Below are 20751 nucleotides of genomic sequence, written 5' to 3' on the forward strand. Positions count from 1 at the left end.
GTTTATTTTAAATTCTCGAGGTTAAAGGATGCATCTCACACAAAGACCACTACCAACCAGGGTGACCAGATGTTCCTTTATTACCACACTGAAGTTTATTTTGACTAATTCCCAAATACACCTTCTGCTGCCACAAATGCTCACTGCAGTAACAAATGTGGATTAATCCACCGCAAAAAATAGTCCTCAACAAATGCACTATTTCCTTTTTGTTTAAAAAACAACAGACTAGTCGAAATACATTCAGAACGAAGTCAGTCAGAGGACTGTAAGTAATTGATCTATCAGGAGACAAAGTATAAAGAACAGAACAGCCTGTGATATTTGAAAATAAAATAAACACATGATCTTCTACAAAGACAATGAATGCTCAGTTTGCTAAACTGTAAAGGCATTTCTCTGATGTCCTTGGTTTCCTCTGAGTCAGCTTAGCTGTAGTCTGTAACAGCTGACTGCTCCTTTCATCTGTCTGTGTGTCAGATGTACTCCTGCACACACAGTAATAGAAATCCATTCAGTACATTTAGCTCAAGTAAATCATATACACATTACAATAGACAAACAGACTCAAAACTATCTGGTGTAACACAATGAAAGTAATGGAAGCAATTGTTTACTAATGTAAACCATTTGCATGTCTGACTATTTATTTGAGGTTAATTAAAGTCATGATTTGCTCAAATGTAATACATATAAATTAAATTGTATGGTGCTCAAAGCATCAAAACTGTGCATTTGAGAAACTTTTTCTAGACTAATCCCAACTAAACAGTCTGCAGTGGGGGTGAATCTGGGTTTAATTATTTAACATCAAAACTAAATCACAACTAACTGTGTTTGGGACGGATGTGAGGCTGGTGGTGCTCCAGAAAAAGCCTCCCAGCAGCTGTCAGCTCTAAACTGGGAGGATTTATGACTGTTACAGGTTCCCATTTTACTCAGCTGCTCAAACACACTGGGAGGGGGAGGTTATAGGGCACGCACACGCACACGCGCACACACACACACACACACACACACACACACACACACACACACACACACACACACACACACACACATTTTCTTCCAGTTTTATCATAAATCATCTGGTTTTCTCCTTTTAGATTTGTACATGAAAAAAACGTTAGAGTTTTACAGTAAACAGAAAAGTCTATATATGATATTGATGCATTCATAATTGCAAACCAATAATGTCACATAAATTATTCTGAAATAAGCCATTCTGCACAATTAGTATGTTTTACTTTTGGATCAAGTAGGCCTATATTGAATAATTATATTTGGTTAATACATGTTATATATACAGAGGGCGGCTGGTAGATTTGTTTCTAGGTAGGGCTGTGCCACATGCAATCAATTTCAGAAAACATCCCATTATAACCTATTGCAAAAAAAAACAAGAGTTTTCCGTGTCAATTTACCAGTCTTAAATTGTAATGGCTCCATAAACAATTTAAGCATTTGAGACTGAGGACTATAGAAGAAGATTCAACTTATTGTCATTACGTAGTTCAGGTACTATGTAACAAAACGTTTTTTCTGCATTTGACCCATCCTAGTGTTAGGAGCAGTAGGCTGCCATTATGAACGCCTCCCGGGGACTATGTACAACAACTTAAAAACAATGGCATTAGCAATACTGTGGTGAGAAAACGTGGATGTTTTTTTTGACAGGAATGTTGCTCTTCTCTCCTTCTGGGTGGCAAACCTCTCAATGACCTTCTTATTAAAGTCAGGAATGTCCTTGACAAGTTTCTTCTCCATGGAGAGCATAGCCAGAGCATTGAGGCGATCCTGTGACATGGTGTTTCTCAGGAAGGTCTTGATCCTCTTCAAAGTAGAGAAGCACCTCTCAGATTCAGCTGTTGTCATGGGTATGGTGATGAGGATCCTGAGAAGACTGACAGTCTCTGTGAAAGTGCTCTGAAGGTTGTTCTCCATGAAAAACTGGTACAGCCTTGAACTCGCTGTTATTATAGATGAGGGACAGTTCCGTTTTGAGCTTGGCCTTGTTAGACATGGGGTACGCCTGCACTGTCGTTTCAAGTGCTGCATCAGGGAACTTCACACTGTGTTGTTGGAACAACTCTCCATGCTGATGAGGTGCTGGGTGAAGGAGAACCGCTTCTTGGCGTGCATCAGGATGGTATCACATACCTGTAAAAGATATATCATTATCTAAAATTGAAAGAAAGCTGTGAAAGTGATGCTGAACACATATTTCCAAGTTAAGTATATGACTACTAAGGTTTTAACACCATTATTCCTAATTGTACTTCACAGCATGTTTCCTTCTCCTGATCTTTAACTCTATTGCTTTCCACAACAAAACAAGGTTTACAGTGGCATTTCAATAAATAAACCACATATTTTCTGTTACATGTGAGGATGCCTTATCCTTTTTGTGACTGCTCTGACATAAACCTGGAATCTACAAAAATAGTAAACAAAAATATGAATGCCAATATATAAATTGCAGACTGCCTGCTGCATCATTCGACCATTGTGGCAATATGCCATCCTGTGCGCAGTGTCGGTTTAGGTTTTATTTTGGCTATATACCACAAGCACTATATATATATATATATATATATATATATATATATATATATTAGGGCCGGGACTTTAACGCGTTTATTAAGATTAATTAATTACACAAAAATTAAAAAAATTAACGCATTTTAATCGCACTTATTTTTGCACCGCGGAACGTTTCTCACTCGATGAGTTTCAGGGGTACCGATTATACTGGAGCACCAACTAACGTTCATTACTTCAGACAACAACAAACCACAGTGAACAATAGTCAAACGTGAACGAAGGAGCTGATGAGACCGCTTTGGTTGGCCCCGTGAATGGGACATTTTGTTTTAAAAAACGGACGGATGGAAGCGTCAATAAGAGCACGGTTGTTTGCAAATTATGCAAAAAGGAATTTGCGTATCACCGCAGCACATCAAGCCTCAAGTATCACCTCAATGCAAAACCTATAGCAGCTAGCGTGGAAGCTAGCGTGGACGTTAGCCCGACTCGGAGTACAAGGACCCACACCCAATTCGCGTTGATCAAACAGTGGCCTATGCAACAGAGAGATTTTATTTTTCGTCAGGATATTGGAAGAATAGGAGGGATTGAGGTCAATCACTGGCACTTTTTTATTTTATTTTAAATGGTACACTTTATGTTGAACTATTTATTACGTTGTTGGTGCAACTGGCACTTTATGTTGAACTGTTTATTGTTTTGGCCAAGGTTATTGAGAGAGTTGGACTGAAATGTATTAGATTTTTTAAATCAACTGTTGGTAAATCAACAAAGTCTGTTATGGCCTCTGAAGCAACAGAGAGATGTTTTCTAATAGTCAGGGTTTCCAATGTTCTGAATGTACTTGAAAGTATTGTGTTTTACTTAAAAAACAAAGTGTTATAATTTACAGAAGGTCTACCTACCTATAGGCTACCTTAATCTCTGAAATGTACTATATTCCTAAATATGCTATTGCTACACTTTATGGCAAAAATTGCACTTTTCTGTTGGTCTTGGTTAAGTACCATCTTGAAAAAAATAAACAATGTTTTGTTGCTTAAGCTTATGTATTCAGTCATTATTCAATGGTATACTAAAATCCATGTGAAAAAAAATTGCTTCTCACTGTTCTCAGGTCAAATATTTATATGCGATTAAAAATGCGATTAATTGCGATTAATTAATTACAAATCCTGTAATTAATTAGATTAATTTTTTTAGTCGAGTCCCGGCCCTAATATATATATATATGTGTATATATATATAGGGCAAACACAGATCACAATTTACCTCTGTAGCTAGCCTCTGTTGTTCTCCTGCTCCCAATGTCCTCCGTCTCTTGATGGGCTCCTGCGGCTGGTCAGATGCACTGTCCACACTCGGAGAGGAAATGGAGGCCCTGGTCAGAAACATAAAGTGTAGGTTGCTAACTTGCCATGAAACTCATTAATGTGCAATTAAATTCATTGTGTGCAATATACTCATTGTTGTTTACAGTATGTATATAATTAATTATAAACCATTTATTTCGGGACAGTGCCTTAAAAACTGCCATAAAATCAAAGATGTCCCATGACAGAAATATATTTGCAGGGCAAATATATTTGCAGAAACAAGGCAATAAGGGAACTGAGAAAAGCAAAAGCGGACTTCTTTATCACAATTATTGAAAATGCTCAGGGATCAAAAGCTATATGGGGCCAAATAAAAAAATTACAGTGATGCAAATTAGTCGCTTTTCGGCGCCTCCCGCTTTTTTAACGCTGCTTTGGCTGACTTGTGTAATTCGTGGAGAACCGAAGAGTTTTCGTTTTGTGGGGGGGTCCATCCGTCCGTCCGTCCGTCCGTTAGTCCGTCCGACTGACGGACGGACGGACAACTTCTCACTTCAAAAGAGAAGAAATCTAGATCGCAAAATAATTAAACATGCGAGTGCCTGTTTTTCCTGGCCAAGGACAGGTTCCTTGAACACAACACGAGCGTAACGTGTCTTCACCATGGTCTTCACGTGGTTATGTCTCGTCTGAAAGGACTGTAGACTAGACTAGAGTGCTTATGGAGAGCACCGGAACACCGCTCCAGCTCTTCAAATATTGCAGTACCCATAAGGAGCCGTACACATGCTGCAGTGTTTGCGTGGCTGTGTCTTTAGTTGTAAGCACAGTGGCGATCTGTTGTTATTAGCATCTGGTTAGCTAGCTATGCTAACGAATTTAAAGAGCTTTTCTACAACCAGGTGGAAGAGAGCTCTCCTGAGAGGCTCAAATAACCTCAGCTCAGTGAGGTTAAGGCACACCTTGATATGATCATTATAATTATTAATGAGACATTAGAGACTAAATGAAAAACAGGTATAAAATACTATGACAGTAACAAAAAAGTTGTTAAAAATAAGTGATTTGTAAAATATCCAAAAAGAAAAATGCTTACAGTTCTGTTTCAAATGGGTGTTGAGAGATGTATCCATAGATCTCCTCATGTTGCTCTCAAAGGGCAGCAGATTGATGCTTTTAACTTCAATATTTAAAAAAAAAATCTTCTTTGCACACATCTTGTGTCCATATCTTTCTGTTTTGGTGGTCATGCCACACCGTGGCGTGCACATGCATGCATGCGCGAGTCATGGTAAGATATCTGGATTAAGAGGTTGCTTTTTCTTTGCACAGCATGAAAGAAAGGCCAAATGAATTGGCTGTGATTTTGGTTTTTTTAAGCAGAGGTTGAGTTCAATCATTTGTACGGCCATCGGAGGATGTTGTAAAAATTGAAAGGAAAAAGGTTCCCCAACCCTGCTGTAAATAATAATAAAAACCCTTGATTTATAACTTAACATCTCTGTCTCCTATTGATCTGAGTATATAAAGAATAGCCAGTTAATTGAAGCATTATAGCACAGGCCTTTGTCAGATGCTATATTACGCTTTTTTTTTCCTGCTTCGAATAGTTCTCTCTTTTTTGACCATACCTGTGTTTGCATCACTGAAATTAACTGGTCAAAACAATACTACAGCCAAGCCAATGAAATTGAGGGTTGAGGGCAGAACTCTGCAATGCCCAGCTGATGTGGCAACTACACTCAATTATTATTTTGTTGAGTCAGTGGCTACCATAGCCAGTAGCTTCATAGCTCAGGAAGTTAATGCACTCCAGACTGTCAACACTAGCGAACCAGCAGCTGTTCTAAAGTCAGTGTCTGAGACAGAGGTTACGGAAGTAATTGCCAATCTGAAATCCTCAAGGGCTAAGGATATCTACGGTATGGACACATTCATGCTGAATGACATTAACTCCTCAATTGTTAAGCCACTAACGCATCATTAATATCGCAATCAATCAAGGGAGTTTTCCCAATCAATGGAAGCCTGCTGTTGTGGTCCCGTTAATCAAAGGTGGGGACCCTCTCATGACATCCAACTATAGGCCCATCAGTATCTTACCCATAGTATCCAAGGTATTTGAGAAATTGATTGCCAAACAAATCATCAATCATCTGAACAACAGCTCCTTTCCACTGCATCCAATGCAATTTGGATTCAGGGCTAATCACTCAACAGAAACAGCGACAAGCTTCTTCGTGGAGAAAGTTAAGTCATCAATGGACAGGGGTGGGGTTGTGGGGGCCGTGTTCCTTGACTTACGGAAAGCTTTTGACACTGTTAATCACATCTTATTGCAAAACATACTTAACTTAAATGTTTCTATAGAATTCACCAACCTCTTTAATTCGTATCTTTCATCCCGCTCCCAATGTGTTCAAATTGAGAACCATAAGTCTAGTGCACTATGTTTGTCAACTGGAGTACTGCAGGGCTCTGTATTGGGCCCAATCCTGTTTAGTATGTACATAAATGATCTGCCTTCTGTGTGTGGAGAATGTGATGTATTAATGTATGCTGATGATACAGTTGTTTTTACTCATGGCAAAACCGCAGAAGAGGCTGCTACCAAGGTCACTGATTTGTTGGAGAATATTACATCCTGGCTTAACAATAATTGTTTGCAACCAAATATCTCAAAGACAGTGTGTTTGTTCTTTTCCAAGGGCCAAAGCATTATAACAAAACAAGATGTTTTATTTTCTGGAAGGAGATTTCAGGTTGTCTCGGAGTACAAGTACTTAGGAGTACATATTGACACAAACCTCAATTTCAAAACCCATATCAAAAAGGTCTGCAATAAGGTAAAGTTCAATCTGTCAAATTACAGATACATTAGAAACTTCCTATCATCTGCAGCAGCTAAGCTATACCTTCACTCAATGGTCCTCTCCCACATCAACTACTGTCTGATAAGCTGGTCTAATGCACACTCTACAGCTCTAAAACCACTGGAATCACTGTATAAACAAGCGCTCAAAACACTAGAAAAAAAGCCATTCCGGTATCATCATTGTCACATTGTTAAAAAATATAATGTGTTCAGCTGGGAAAATCTCATAATTTACAAAAACATCTGCTTAGTTTATAAGATCACTCGTGGGTTGGCTCCTCCTCCTCTGGCTGGCTTCATCAACCTAAAGTCCACCTCAACCAGGGTTACTAGAGGTGCGGCTAGGGGAGACTGCACCATCCCATTTAGGAAAAGCGCATTCAGCCAGGCTGTCTTTTCATTCCACGCATCCCATCAATGGAATTCAATATCACAACCAATAAGAGAATCCTCATCCTACTACACATTCAAGCACATTATTAAAAAGTGGCTCATTGAAAACCAACAGTGTTAGCACTGATGTGTGGGTGTAGGTGTGTGTATTGTAAATGTTTTATTTATTATCATGACTTGCTCTTATCTGTATTCAGTGATGTCATCTTCTGTATTGTAAATATGTACAATGGTATAAAAATGTTGTGGTATTTTTATTATTGCTTTTAGGATGTCTATCACCATCTGGCAAAGGGACTATCGGTGAAAATAGCCTTTTGGCTAATTCGAGTACTTTTACATGTTTTTAATATGTTGATTAATGTACACTGTCCCTTGTTTTAAATAAATCAATTCAATTCAATTATTTCTTACTTAACTTACTTTTACTTATTTATATAACATTCATGAGCCAGATGCAATGTAATTTTGTTCTGCTGTGCACTTATCCTGTGTATAGAGTGGTGCAGTGACGCGTTCTAAAACCCGGGTTCCTTCCGGTTACCTCGACAAAAAAGCAATGCAATTTCTCCATAGGATTTGGGAAAATAGCTTGAAATAAGATCTGTGGTTGACACACATTTAACAGACGGATCACGTTTTGTGATCGCAGATGCTAATGTATCGTTAGCATATCTGCCCCCGGGGCGGGGGCATCCGGGCTTGAACGGTGTATTACAGAATGATCACACTGGTGCAACAGTACTCTTCAAAGGGTTCACAAAATATGACTACTCTTACTGTTTAACATTTTGGGTTACTTCATGTTACTTCATGTTAAGGCGAATACAAATGACAAGTCTAAGGCTGTAATGCTACCTAACGTGCTTGTTACTAGCTAGGTAGCTAACTTGATCCAGCCACTCCTGGTCCTTCCATCAGACAGGAAGCGAAAGAACGAGCAAGACCCATTGCTGGTATGATAACAACCTGGTACAAAGCACACAGGTATCTTGTTAAAGTTATCTTATCTTAGCTATCTCTGATATGTAGTGGAGGAAAACAATTATGACATCACTTACTCTCTTGGATTTGTAGTCTTTCTAGTTGTGTATTTTTCATTGTCTTATATTTCAACAGTTTTACGACAAACTGTGACTGTTTTTACTCGAAAAATATTTTTTAAGATCGACAAACATCATATGTGTAATTCATGGCACAATTCAAACGGGATCGAAAGATAATTTCTCTCTCGCCATTGACTTCAATACATAATTTTTCCGAAATAAGGTCCCATGGAGCTCCACCGGAAAGGGAGGGACTTCAGCTCTCTATAGAGCAGAGTCCTGCATCGGGTCGGGTACCCGTGGGTGTTGCATAATAAATATATTAAAATAATAATAATTTAGTTTAATTTTGAAAGGTCCCATGTCATGGCCATTTCCACTGATCATAATTCCATTGTTGAGGTCTACTAGAATAGATTTATATTGTGCAATTTTCAAAACTGACATTGGTTTCTCATACAGCATCTCTGTAAACTACGTGTATTCACTGAATTTCACTCTCTGCCTTTAACGGCTCGTTATAGCTCCAATAGCTCCAGCCCCCACCCTCCCTGTGAGCACAGTGTGCTCTGATTGGTCGGGACGTTGTGAATCGCGCTGAGCTTCGTGGAGGTGTGGTTTCCTTGTTTAGCGATACACAGCGAAACACATCCAAACTCATCCTGAGCACACACAAAGTCACAGCCGAAGTAAAAACAATAAGTGTGGCTTGATATTGAGTAAGAAAAACGTTGATTAACGCTGTGAGAATGGGTCTGCAGAGAGAACTTCGCCGCGATCCCAACTGTCTGTTATCAGCCTGCAGCCAGGGAGGATAAATCAGCAGAGCTGCCTGCACTGAGTGTGTGTGTGAGGAAGTCCGTGGATTGGTCAATTTGGACCTATCAGTGGGGGCTTAACGTAACGGCTCCGCGAACGTAACGTAACGACTCCACGGATTGGTCCATTTGGTTCCGGGTAGCGCATGACATCATGAGGTACCCGGAAGAATCAATGGACAGTGACGTATCTCCAACGAGGCGTTTTGGGGAGGTATTTTCTGTGTTAGAGTTTTACTCGCTACAGGGTGTACTTTGAGGGTTTTGACTCTGCAGACCGTTTACATGCATAAAAACCTTCATAACACACAAGGGGACGGGTAATAACCGGAAAAGCATGACATGGGACCTTTAAATCCTCAGACCTCTCCCCAGCGGGACCGCGCATAATCATAACCTCTGCAGCGCATCAATCTGCTTCTGAAAAACAATTGTGACATCACTTACGCAACTCTGGGATTTGTAGTCTTTCTAGTTGCGTATTTTTCATAGTCTTACATTTCAACAGTTTTATGACAAACTGTGACTTTTTTGACATGGAAATTATTTTTTAAGATTGACAAACATCATATGGGTAGATTCATGGCACAATTCCAAAAAAAATAAAAAATGTAATACAAATATTTTAAAATCACAATCTAGAATGTGGGAAGAGGTGGGGCGGGGCCACTAGCGCCCCTATGGGCCGGCCACCACTTAGTCTATGGTTAATACTAAAATGTTAAACTATTTACTCATAAATTAAATATATGAGTAGGCCTATTACAATTGAATAACAACATATTAGTGTTTATTTTATTTATTTAAAAATAAATAATAAAGGGCACAGTCCCAAATGTTATTGTATTTTTTTTATGGCCGGATGTGGTATGTTTAGGCTGCTCAAAATGCATTTATTGTGAATTAGCTGACCGGAAATGATGCAGCCTCACCAAAACTAGCTTGACAGTGGTGTGAAGATGGCGGCGTACAGTTACTCTACGCTGCTGCCGCTGCTGTTGTTGTCCGTCTCTCTATGGAGCTTCGGCTCCGTCCTCGGCTTGAAGGCTGCCAGCGACCCGGCCGAGTCTCCGAACCCGCCCAACCCGCCCGTCGTCAGAGCCGTGGAGCCCCCGGCCAAGGATGCACCTGCCGCCGCTGCTGCTGCCGCTGGGGCCTCTCAGCCTCGAAGGGCGACCGGTTGGAAGCTGTCGGAGGAGGAGGCCTGCCGGGAGGACCTGTCCCGCCTCTGCCCCAAACACACCTGGACCAACAACCTGGCTGTGCTGGAGTGCCTGCAGGACCGCAGAGAGGTAAGCCAGGCTGACAGGGTGCACGCTCATCCCCGAGAGGTGATAGGCATCTGGGTGTGTCGACCCGGGGCTTTAGATCCACCTCGGTTGTCAGCGGGACACTGATGGAGGGGTGACCAGCTGATGGAGAGGGGGACACCTGCTTCAGTGTCCGATTAGCCACGCACACACACTCAACGTAGGTTCATTTGAGCATCAGAAATGTGTCAGAAATTCCTCTGAAATTTCACATCTTATGAAAGAAATTATTGTATCAGAATAGAACATCATAACAAGGCGATTGCTACCGCGGGGTGAACACACTGTCACATAGTCGTTTTTTGTATTTACTTATTTTGACGCGTCTGTATCTACTCCACATTCACCTGACGGCTAAAAACATAGACATTACAAGTGGGGGATGTATTCTATTCGAAGAGTTTGATAGTTACGGGTATAAAAAGAATGTAAACATATAAATAAAACATTAATATCGTACGTTTAGAGGTTCTCTGGTGTTTGTCCATGTATTAAAAGAACTGTCACCAAGCTGTATTCAGGATTTAGAGACTACTGGTCAATAAAAAAAGGGGTTTTGAAGACATATTTTTGGTGTCTGGGAACTCTTGATTTGCTACTTGCTAGTCTGAAAAAATATATCATAATAACTCTATAAGAATCCAAATACATTGCAGGCTTAGAATGTTTTATATTTTCCTAAAAAGCAGTCATGTGCAACTACCAAAGCTGTGTAACTGGTAATGGCACCTGAATATCAAGTATCAGTATTTGTCTTGAGGGAAAGGTGGTACAGCTGTTTACTTTGACATCTGTGAGGTAATTATCAACCACAGTGGTGTGTGTGTGTGTGTGTGTGTGTGCGCGCGCGCGCGCGTGCTTGATCCAGCTGTCAGGTGACTTGGGGTGAAGTTGAACCACACACACTCTTTTGTTTCTCAGTGATGAAAAAGCCAAACAATTTTTTTTTTCAACACAGTCACTTTTTTTAGATTCACCGCCTACATGCACACTTTCATTTTTGGGCTGTTATTTATTTTTTGGAAGTGAATGCGTGGAATGTTTTGTTTTTCTTGCTAAATTTGTTTTGGACCCCACTTGTTTAGTAGGATGCTTGCAGGCACAAAACCACTCACTGTCAGACTATAAGAAGGATAGCTTGGATTATTACACCCTGACAGTACATGTGATACACATTGCAGGTTTTCCTTTAAGTGTACAATCGATAATCAATGATATTAGGACGAATATACCTCTTTTCCGGATGATTCCTCCATTACTTTTCTCGATCAAGATTTAGTTTTTTGGGGAGAGGGGAGTTCTTTCTCTTTTTCTTTTGTCAGATTTGTGTTATTAGGCTTTCTTTTTTTTATAGTTACATTACATCACATTACAAGCAATGATGGTTGTTCGAACTCCTGAAATGTGAGGATTTGCTGTTCTTCTTAGTTTTTCTGGATCATAAATGAAGTCTCTTTGGTTGGATAAAACAAGCATCAGATGTGGAACTTGTGATTTTTTCCAATATTTTCTCACAAACCAAACAGTTAATTCATTAATTGTGAAGTGGCTTATCCTGGGTTTTAAAGAAAACATTGTCAAATTAAATGGCAATGAGTAATGGCAAATATCTCTATAATAGCATTCTGGTAAATGTTGCAGCTTTTTCCTTTTTTCTACTCGCTTCAGAGGGTTGGACTTTGATTTCTATCAGAAGACATCAGATGTGACGATGGCAAGTCTGGTGACCCAGTTTAGTCTGTCCAGTTTTTCCACTCACTCATACACAACACGCACCACAGGTTGGATACAAAACGAGAAACATCTTTTTTATAACACAATCAAAAAGATGACATGTTCAGTTTTGTGTTGCCGTTTCTTTTTATACTCACAAATACCGATGTCAGCATGAACATCAAAATCACGCTGACAATATAAACAGTTAAAATGTCAATCTGATTCTCATATTCCTTTCAAATGCTAAATGACTGAGGTTGAAATGGTGTGATCGTTGTAAACATTAATGTACATATGTCCTGGGAAAAAGCTTCCTGTCACTGAGAGTTTTACCTGGTGTTGACGTCATCCCATTTATTTCCCATTGCTGACGTCAAACACACGAGCATGCACACACACACACACACACACACACACACACACACACACACACACACACACACACACACACACACACACACACACACACACACACACACACACACACACACACACACACACACACACACACACACACACACACACACACACAGTCCTCCAGCGGCCCTGAGCGATGCCCTCTTTACTGAGATAATTACACCGCTTCAACTCTATAACAGCTGTGGCCTCCTGAAGAGGTAAATGGCTCTTATAAATCTGCCTCTTCTACAGAAAAACGCCCCCCCACCCCTGGCACACACACACACACACACAGCCAAGAAGCAGCACTGTCAGTATAGCAGCGCATGGTTTCAGTTCAATTTGAGTCTTCATTTGTGTCTGTTTAAGCCCTGAAAATCCAACATTTGAAGGACATCGGGGAAAATAAGCTGCTGTTATGAAGTAATTGCCAAACAGGAAGTCACTTTGCAGCAGCACAAAGAGGCCCGTGGCCATATTCCAGCTGTGGTCATTGCATTAGTCTTGTCACTGATTGACTGTGGACTGACAAGGTGTAATGATGTGGATCTTAGAGCAGCTCTGAAGTCACAGTGAATTAGATTCTCTCTGTCTGTCAGTGCAGCTTTTCACTCAGTTCCCAACATTCATTTTTGATGGACTCTTTTACTCTTGATTTAAATCACAATGTCACCCTCAATGTTGGGTTTGGTACCCTCAGAAGGGCTCACAAGAGGTTTCAGACAAGGGATGGAAAGAGGTGCTGCAGCAGGTAGTATGAGAAAAATAAAGACCTTTTTGAACATTTAAACATTCAAGAACAAAATAAAATATGCTCCTGAAAATTAGCACATTCGGGCCCCTTCAACATCCATCATTAAAGGAAACCTTTTGTTTTTGGTCTCAACCAACTTCTAGTTATGTCTCTTCAGCGGTTAACTGCAATTTGTTCACCAGATAGTATCTAATTGTGTGTGTATGAGCTGTTTGCTGCTCAGCAGGTGAAATGGTGAAGTTATCATTGCGAGATGGAACCAAAACAGTAAATGTATCAACAAAAACAATTAGCTCGAAGAGGCTAAAGCTAGACAATAGTACATCATTATCTGTGGGTCCATTACTGGAAGGAACTCCTTCCAAATGACAAAGTATTTTATTTGGTCACTTTATTCAGAGATGAAAGAAGGCTGGTACGGTCTGGTACTGCCATTTTGTTCAACTGCTACAGTAAATCTACAATCAAGCTCTTGTTATCTTAAATGTATAGAGGTTGCTTTCACAGTGCCAGCTTCTCAGTGTATCACATTATGTTTAGAGTTTTGTCACATTTCCCCCACCCCTTCCCCCAGACACAATAAGTCTTTGTGACTACATGAGTTTGATCAGTCTAGTTGATTCATCTGAGCTTGTTTCAGAAGCCTTTGATGCAAATGGAGCAGCTCCTTTATTAATTAATAACTCATAGTAATGCTAATTGGTTATTCTAATCCTTGAGGCCACTGAGGGTCTGCTTCCACATTACATTCGCTCCTCTGTCTCTGAAACATTTAGGGGACATGATGGTTTAAAGTCAGAAGAAGGGTGTAGCAGCCTTTGTTCTTGTGGGCTGAGCAGAGCTAACATGAAGTGCTTTCATGTCCTTTTACTGCAAAATGAAGCATTAAGAAACACATCTACTGCTGTTCTTCCTCTGATTGTCAACGAGGTTGTGGGAGTGTGTGGAAAGCTTCTGCTGCTTACTTCATATTTACTTTGACCAAAATATTCAATGGGACATTTGTTGTGGGAGGATCAGTTGGCACATTTGCGTGTGTGTGTGTTTCCCATTGTTTCCGTCTCTTAAGCACACATATGCATACACACAAAAAGCTTGACTCAAACAAGCTGAAAAAAAAGAGTACACTATGTTTACGATTTTTCAGAAACGTATTTAAGATTTATATTTTGTTTTGTGACTTGAAATAGATATTTAAAAGAGGGTTGAATACTCACTCTCTGTGCTATCTTTGAATACCACTGATTTAACTCTCCTGAAAACAAAATGACCGCCATCTTTTTCATTCTAACCTCTTGAAGGTACCGTCATTATTATTTTGAGCGACTATCACAAAAGAACGTTATGCCTGAAATTACATTTTAATATCAAATCAATCCACCTGAGCGTGTAGGCTCAAGACATGTTCCCCTAATTTTATGAACAGCATACTTATCCGAGTTGTTGCTCTTTCACTCATTAAACAAGGCTGCTTTTTAAAGAAACATCTCGCGAAATGACTTGCACCTTATGCAGGGCTGCCACTCACGCATTGAGCGTGAGTGTTGGCAATTAACCCATATCTCACGCACTCACGCCACACTTGCCTTTACTCGCGCTAAGTTTTCATCCAAAATAAATGTATATATAAAGTGAAGGAACAGCAAACCGAGCGGTCTACGAAATGAGACGGTCTTCTGGCTTAGTGCAGTAAAGTTGGAACGATATTGGGAGATTCTGATTTCACGGATCAATAACTCATGAAAAAAACATTATTCAGACACAAATGACGTCTCCTAAGTACCGTGGTAAGGTTGACAACGAACTACAGTCACATTTTGATCAAAAAAAGCCAATACGCGCCGTCCTCCGAGCTGGACACATTACATTGGTCTCTATCCGCAGCCGGAGAAGAAACGAGTGCTCAGGGACCGTCTGCAAAGTGCAACTCCGAAAAAAGAGAATACGATAATATTCAATCACTATTATACAGCTTATTCCTACCAAACTCACTACACACATCAATAGTCTCCTGTGTGTCATACTGCAGCAAGGAGTTTGGAAGAATATGCTTTTGAATAATTTTGGGGAATATTTATAATGTAAAATCTTCAATAAATATGGCATTATCTTAAATAACTGTACTATTATACAGTATATTTCTACCAAACTCACTATTTGCATTGTTGTTGTTAGCATCTGGTTAGCTTAACGGATATTAAAAGCTGTTTCTAAAACAATGAGAGGGAGAGCTCTGTCCTGTCAGACTGCGAGAGATAACTACAGCTCAGTGAGATAAGGGACTCTGTTTAGATAGTTAACTTTAGTCTAGTTATCTCAGTGGGTCTCAAACGTTTTGGTCACCATTTATGAGAATAAATGAAAAACAGTTATGAAATACTATATGACATTAAAACAAGAATACAGTTTAAAAGGTGAGTGATTTGTAAAATATCCATAAAGAAAAAGTAAATCTGTTTCATATGGGTGTTGAGAGATGTATCCATACATTTATTTTGCTCTCCAAGTGCATCAGGTTGATGCATTTAACTTCAATATTTAAAAAAAAAATCTTCCCGGGTGAGCATGCCCCCGGACCCCCCTAGAGGAGGTGAGAACCCCCCACATCCCCCCCCCCCCACACTTGTAAAATAGCACTTTACCTCTGCTTACACCTATATGCCATTTTATATGCGGTGAGCTGATTATCAAACCTTCATTGTAAGCGTTGCGGGTACGCTGTGTATGTGCGTATTGCGTACACATAAACGTTTCTTTTTTCGGTTCCCCAAAAAAAGAATCTCACTCCAAGCTGAACTCAAATGTTGGCGGCCCTGCCTGTGTGGAGTAAAAATACAACGTGTGTGCCCTGTCCTAAATGTGTGTGCAAAATAGGCTGCTTACTAAAAAAAACAATGTCTAGATACAACAGAACTGGGGTTTTTAAGGGTTTTCAGTTAATCTGATGCTAACCTAGCTAGCCTCTCTGTGGACTCCCCTGGCTTAAGGTTTGTCAATACAATATGCAATGTAAAGGGCCAGATACACCGGCCAGTCACCTGAGAAGTCGCCGACGCCGACACCGACTGTTGCGTCGCCGGACTCTCCTGCGTATTTGCCGACTTCGCGCACTGGAACACACCGCAAATCCGAGACGAGCACGTATGAACTGCGCATGCGTGAGTGGAAATAACTCTACTTACCAGCAGGCGGCGGTAGTGTGTATTCATCATTCAAAAGAGGCAACAACCGGAAAACAGAGAAGAAGAACAGACCCGTGATATAAACAAACAACAAATAGCGTTTTTCTTTCCATTTTCACTCTCGTCCATTGAAAACCTGAACGAACAGGAGCTCTATAAACCGATGAGGTGAAATAGCCGTCCGTGTGTGTTCCATCTTCCATTTGAAATCATTTGTTTACCTCCCTCACTTCCGTTAACGCTTCTCATGCACTGATTCACTAGCTGAACAGCCAATCAGTGTTATCCCTTTGTCCGACTTCCGGTGGTGTTCCCGACGCCGATTCAACATGTTGAATTCAACATGTTCATTCATTCATTCAACATGTTGAATCGGCAAGAAAAGGCGTCAGGTCGGCAGAAAAGACCCGACAGTGCGGCGCACACCACTCCAAATAGGGCGTGCCCACGCTCATGTTCGGCCCGACTCCCATTTACTGCCGATTTCGGGCCGGTGTATCTGGGCCTTAATACAACAATATGCCTAGTTGCCTTTAAAAGTCAATAATTAACCCCTTCCATTTTGTTTATACACCAAAACAAATTCCTTGTATGTGAAAACCGACTTGGCAATAAAAAAAATTAGACTGCGTTAGGTTTACTATCTCCTGTCTTCATGCTAAGCTAGGCTAACTACCTCCTGACTGTCATGAGTGGTATCACTCTTCTCATCCAAGTCCTAAAAAGTAAAGTTTTGAATTATTCCTTTGTTACCAGGTTAGGGTTGGTAAGGAGTTTAACTGTCAGCTATGCGAGTATCTTACATCTACAAAAATATGTTTATATTATTTTAATTTGTATATTCACAAATGTTTGAATTCTGACTTATTTTCTTTCTTTTGCTCTGTCTTTGTGCAGGAATCTGATATTGCTCCTGACTGTAACCATGTAAGTAATCTCACACAGCGCACGTACACACACACACACACACACACACACACACACACACACACACACACACACACACACACACACACACACACACACACACACACACACACACACACACACACACACACACACACACACACACACACACACACACACACACACACACACACACACACACACACACACAGGTTGTTAAAGCTCGCCTCAGTGTTCTGGACTCTCTTAGTTATAGCTCTGGAAAGCACTGGCTGAAATGAACAGTTCACGCCCAAACTAAGACTGGTTTTGCTGACATCATTTCGGTAGCCGTCATCTGTTAGCGTCTGCAGCTGGAGTGGTGCTGGCAGGAAAACAATAAACACAAAAATACAAAAGACAGAAAGAGACAAGAGTATCTTAATGCGAACGAGCCATTCTTGGGCACTTGTTCGAGGAATGTAATACTTGTTATAGTTAGTTTTAGGGATACAAATTATTTTCATGGTCAGTATTGGGCTCAGTTGTGCTCCGTGCACAAAGTGTATTGAAGTAAAGAAATATATAATAATAATTTCCCACCAGAGCCAACAACTAATTAATTCCTTAAACTGCTTTCAAATGATAAGTGATTTAATAATAAAAGGCTGTTTAAGTTGCTTGCTTCATAGCGCTGACATCTGATTGGTTGTATGTTGAAAAGTCAGCTGTGAACAAGGTCAACGTTGAAATAAAACTATAGCAGTCATTTCGAGAGACCATGGCTCTCTCCACAGAAACACATAGGTCAAACAACATTTTTAGGAATTCTTGGCTAAATTGTCGAATGTCTAGGGATAAGGTAACATGATCATCATCCCATATATAGGTATACAGGAATTGAGTGAAACTAAGCCAGCAAACTAAAGGAGGGCTTTTTCAAGATTTGACTGAGGAGAGGCCCTCACGGTGTCATACTATGAAGACACCCTGTCTACTGTATACATATTTGAAACTTTAATGATGTTGTTCTCCTTCCTCAGCTCTTGTGGAACTATAAACTCAATCTGACCACAGATCCAAAGTTTGAGTCGGTGGCTATGGAGGTCTGCAAGAGCACCATCGCTGAGGTCAGTGTGCACTACGGACAGGACTCAGGGAACATTTTTCAGAGCTTGATTACAATGTTTTACAGTATTGCAAATGCAGAAAGCATATGTAGATATCTATAACAAAAACCCTAACCCTGTAATCTAGAGATAAGGTTAAATGAAATCTGTCCCTCTGACCCATCACAATTTCAGATAAAGGAGTGTAACGAGGAGGAGCGAGGGAGGGGCTACCTGGTTTCTTGCCTGGTGGATCACCGTGGCAACGTCAGCGAGTACCAGTGCAACCAGTACATCACCAAGATGACCAGTATCATCTTCAGCGACTACAGACTGATCTGCGGCTTCATGGACAAATGTAAAGAAGACATCAACACCCTGCACTGCGGCAGCATCAACGTGGGACACAAGGTGAGGGAATCTGACAGATTTCATTCAAAAGACCTCAGAAATGTTGATTGTTCCCTCAGGTTGTTTTTGTTGTTGTGAGCAACTAAACATTTCAGAGTTTCGTTGGAGCCTTTTGCCATTTGTTTAATTGGTCTTGCTCTCTCTAACTTACTTACTCATTGTTATTTCCCTCCGTTCCGCGTCAGGACGTTCACTCCCAGGGCGAAGTCATCTCCTGTCTGGAGAAGGCGTTGGTCAGGGAGGCGGAGCAGCAGGATCACGGTCATCCAATCAAAGAAGAGTGTAAGAAGGCGATCCTGCGGGTGGCCGAGCTGTCGTCAGACGACTTTCACCTCGACCGTCACCTTTACTTCTCCTGCAGAGACGACCGCGAGAGATTCTGTCCGAACGTAAGGACGCTGCAAGTTTCTACAGTCAGACCATATAACATAATATGTAATAGGATCATCAGCAGCTGTATCTAGACCAAATGTATAAGCAAATTGGAGGGGTGCATTCACACCTGCCTTGTATAGTCCGGTTGAATCGAACCCTGATGCGTTTAGCCGCTTGGTGCGGTTCATTTGGGTCGGTGTGAACACAGTCCGAGACCTCTGAAGTGAACTAAACAACCGGACTCTGGTCCGCTAAAATAGGTGGTCTTGGAGCGCTTGCTTGCGAACTCTGGAGCGGTTCATTGCTGGTGTGAACGCAGTCCGCACCAAAACATAGGAAGCGTAGTATTTACGTGTCACAAGAACGCGGATATCTTCTTTATATAATCTTTAGCGAAAGAGTCTTTCAAGACATCCGCGGTTGTTTAGCTAAAAGAGTGAAGCAGAATGAAGTGTTGAACAGTTTTGTGTAAAGTAAAAATTCTCCGTCAGCTACATAAAAGTAAGAACACCTGTCGTCGGTGAAACGCCCCTCCTTACTGCAGAACGTCTCTCATTATGTTATAATGTTTTTTAACGGACGTTGTCTGATTATATAATCATATGCGCGGGCCGCTAGTGTCTGTTGATCTCCAGATTAACAGCAGCATGAGAATAACCTGCCGATGCTCCATGGCGGAGGCTCCGATAGAAATTGACGGGATTTGCGTTTTTACCCCCTTAATGTCTGACCAATGGTTGAATAGCGTTTCCGTGTGCATGACTTGTGTTTAAAGTTTATAGTCCGTTTGAGTTTTGCCCTTGTGAACACAAACCGAACCTTCTGAAAAATGAAACAATGTAACAAACTGTGGTCTGGTGTGCACCAGAAAACGGACTATTAGGTGTGAATGCACCCTAAAAGCAGGGGCGGACTGGCCATCGGGACGTTCGGGACGAATCCCGATGGGCCGGTACTGAAGTGGGCCGGTCGGACGATGTGGGCTGGACATTATAAATGGCCCGCTGGCCCGGAAGCAATATTTAGTCACCCCGGGCCAGCATAACGTAGGCTACTTTCCACTTGCCCGCTCGGGCCACTAAAAATATTGCTTTAAAAAATGTTTCCTGTGGTATTGGTATTTTGACTAGCAATTTAGTTAAATGGTTTCGTTTATCAACGCTACAACATAGCGTTCCGTGAATCGGTTGTCGTTGTTGGGTGAAAAGCAAACGGCTGTTTGCTGCGGAGCGCAGCGCGAGCAGGATCCCGTGAGCGGGAGCGCGCTCCTTCACTACAGACTATCGCGCCACCTAACCATTCGCCAAAATGTTTTAAATACCAGCGGTAACCGGCGAAGCGCCGGGCAAAAAACTATCTTCAAATAAAAGAAAGTCACCGGAGGAGTTAAAGGAGAGTGACAGGGAGCATGAGGAGAAGAAGAGGGAGAAAAAGTTTTAGGCAGCTTGATCGATGGAGTTGGCTTCTCGTGGTGCAGTGACGCGTCCTAAAACCCTTTTTATAATCTGTCGATTAGATTTATGATTCGAAAATTATAAAAGTAGTGTAGACATGTGGAGATTATCCGGCTGAACAAAACGTGCATTTATCAAACATGTTTGTTTTCCACAGACCT

The 20751-nt window shown here is 41.0% G+C and overlaps 1 protein-coding gene and 1 long non-coding RNA gene across 4 annotated transcripts in view; one reads left to right on the forward strand and one right to left on the reverse strand.

Annotated features, from left to right (window-relative positions):
• Positions 1-79: 79 nt before the first annotated feature.
• Positions 80-19042, reverse strand: LOC307029947. Of its 2 annotated transcripts, none has more exons than XR_013805454.1 (3): positions 18917-19042; positions 3820-3928; positions 80-2160 (listed from the first exon to the last, which is right to left on the reverse strand). It is a non-coding gene; the product is annotated as an uncharacterized lncRNA (long non-coding RNA). The 2 variants fall into 2 exon arrangements; XR_013805455.1 differs by lacking the exon at positions 18917-19042 and adding an exon at positions 9928-10061.
• The window catches only part of LOC307029946 (Golgi apparatus protein 1-like), a 30435-nt gene continuing 19611 nt past the window's right edge, over positions 9928-20751 (forward strand). For both annotated transcript variants that reach the window (XM_079666124.1, XM_079666125.1), the window contains exons 1-5: positions 9928-10287; positions 17254-17283; positions 18285-18371; positions 18546-18761; positions 18947-19150. In XM_079666124.1, coding sequence (XP_079522250.1) covers positions 9955-10287; positions 17254-17283; positions 18285-18371; positions 18546-18761; positions 18947-19150 — 870 coding nt within the window. In that variant the 5' untranslated portion in view covers positions 9928-9954. The remainder of the gene's footprint in view (positions 10288-17253; positions 17284-18284; positions 18372-18545; positions 18762-18946; positions 19151-20751) is intronic.

This window comes from Notothenia rossii, assembly GCF_949606895.1.
Source record: "Notothenia rossii genome assembly, chromosome: 2".
Taxonomy (NCBI): domain Eukaryota; kingdom Metazoa; phylum Chordata; class Actinopteri; order Perciformes; family Nototheniidae; genus Notothenia; species Notothenia rossii.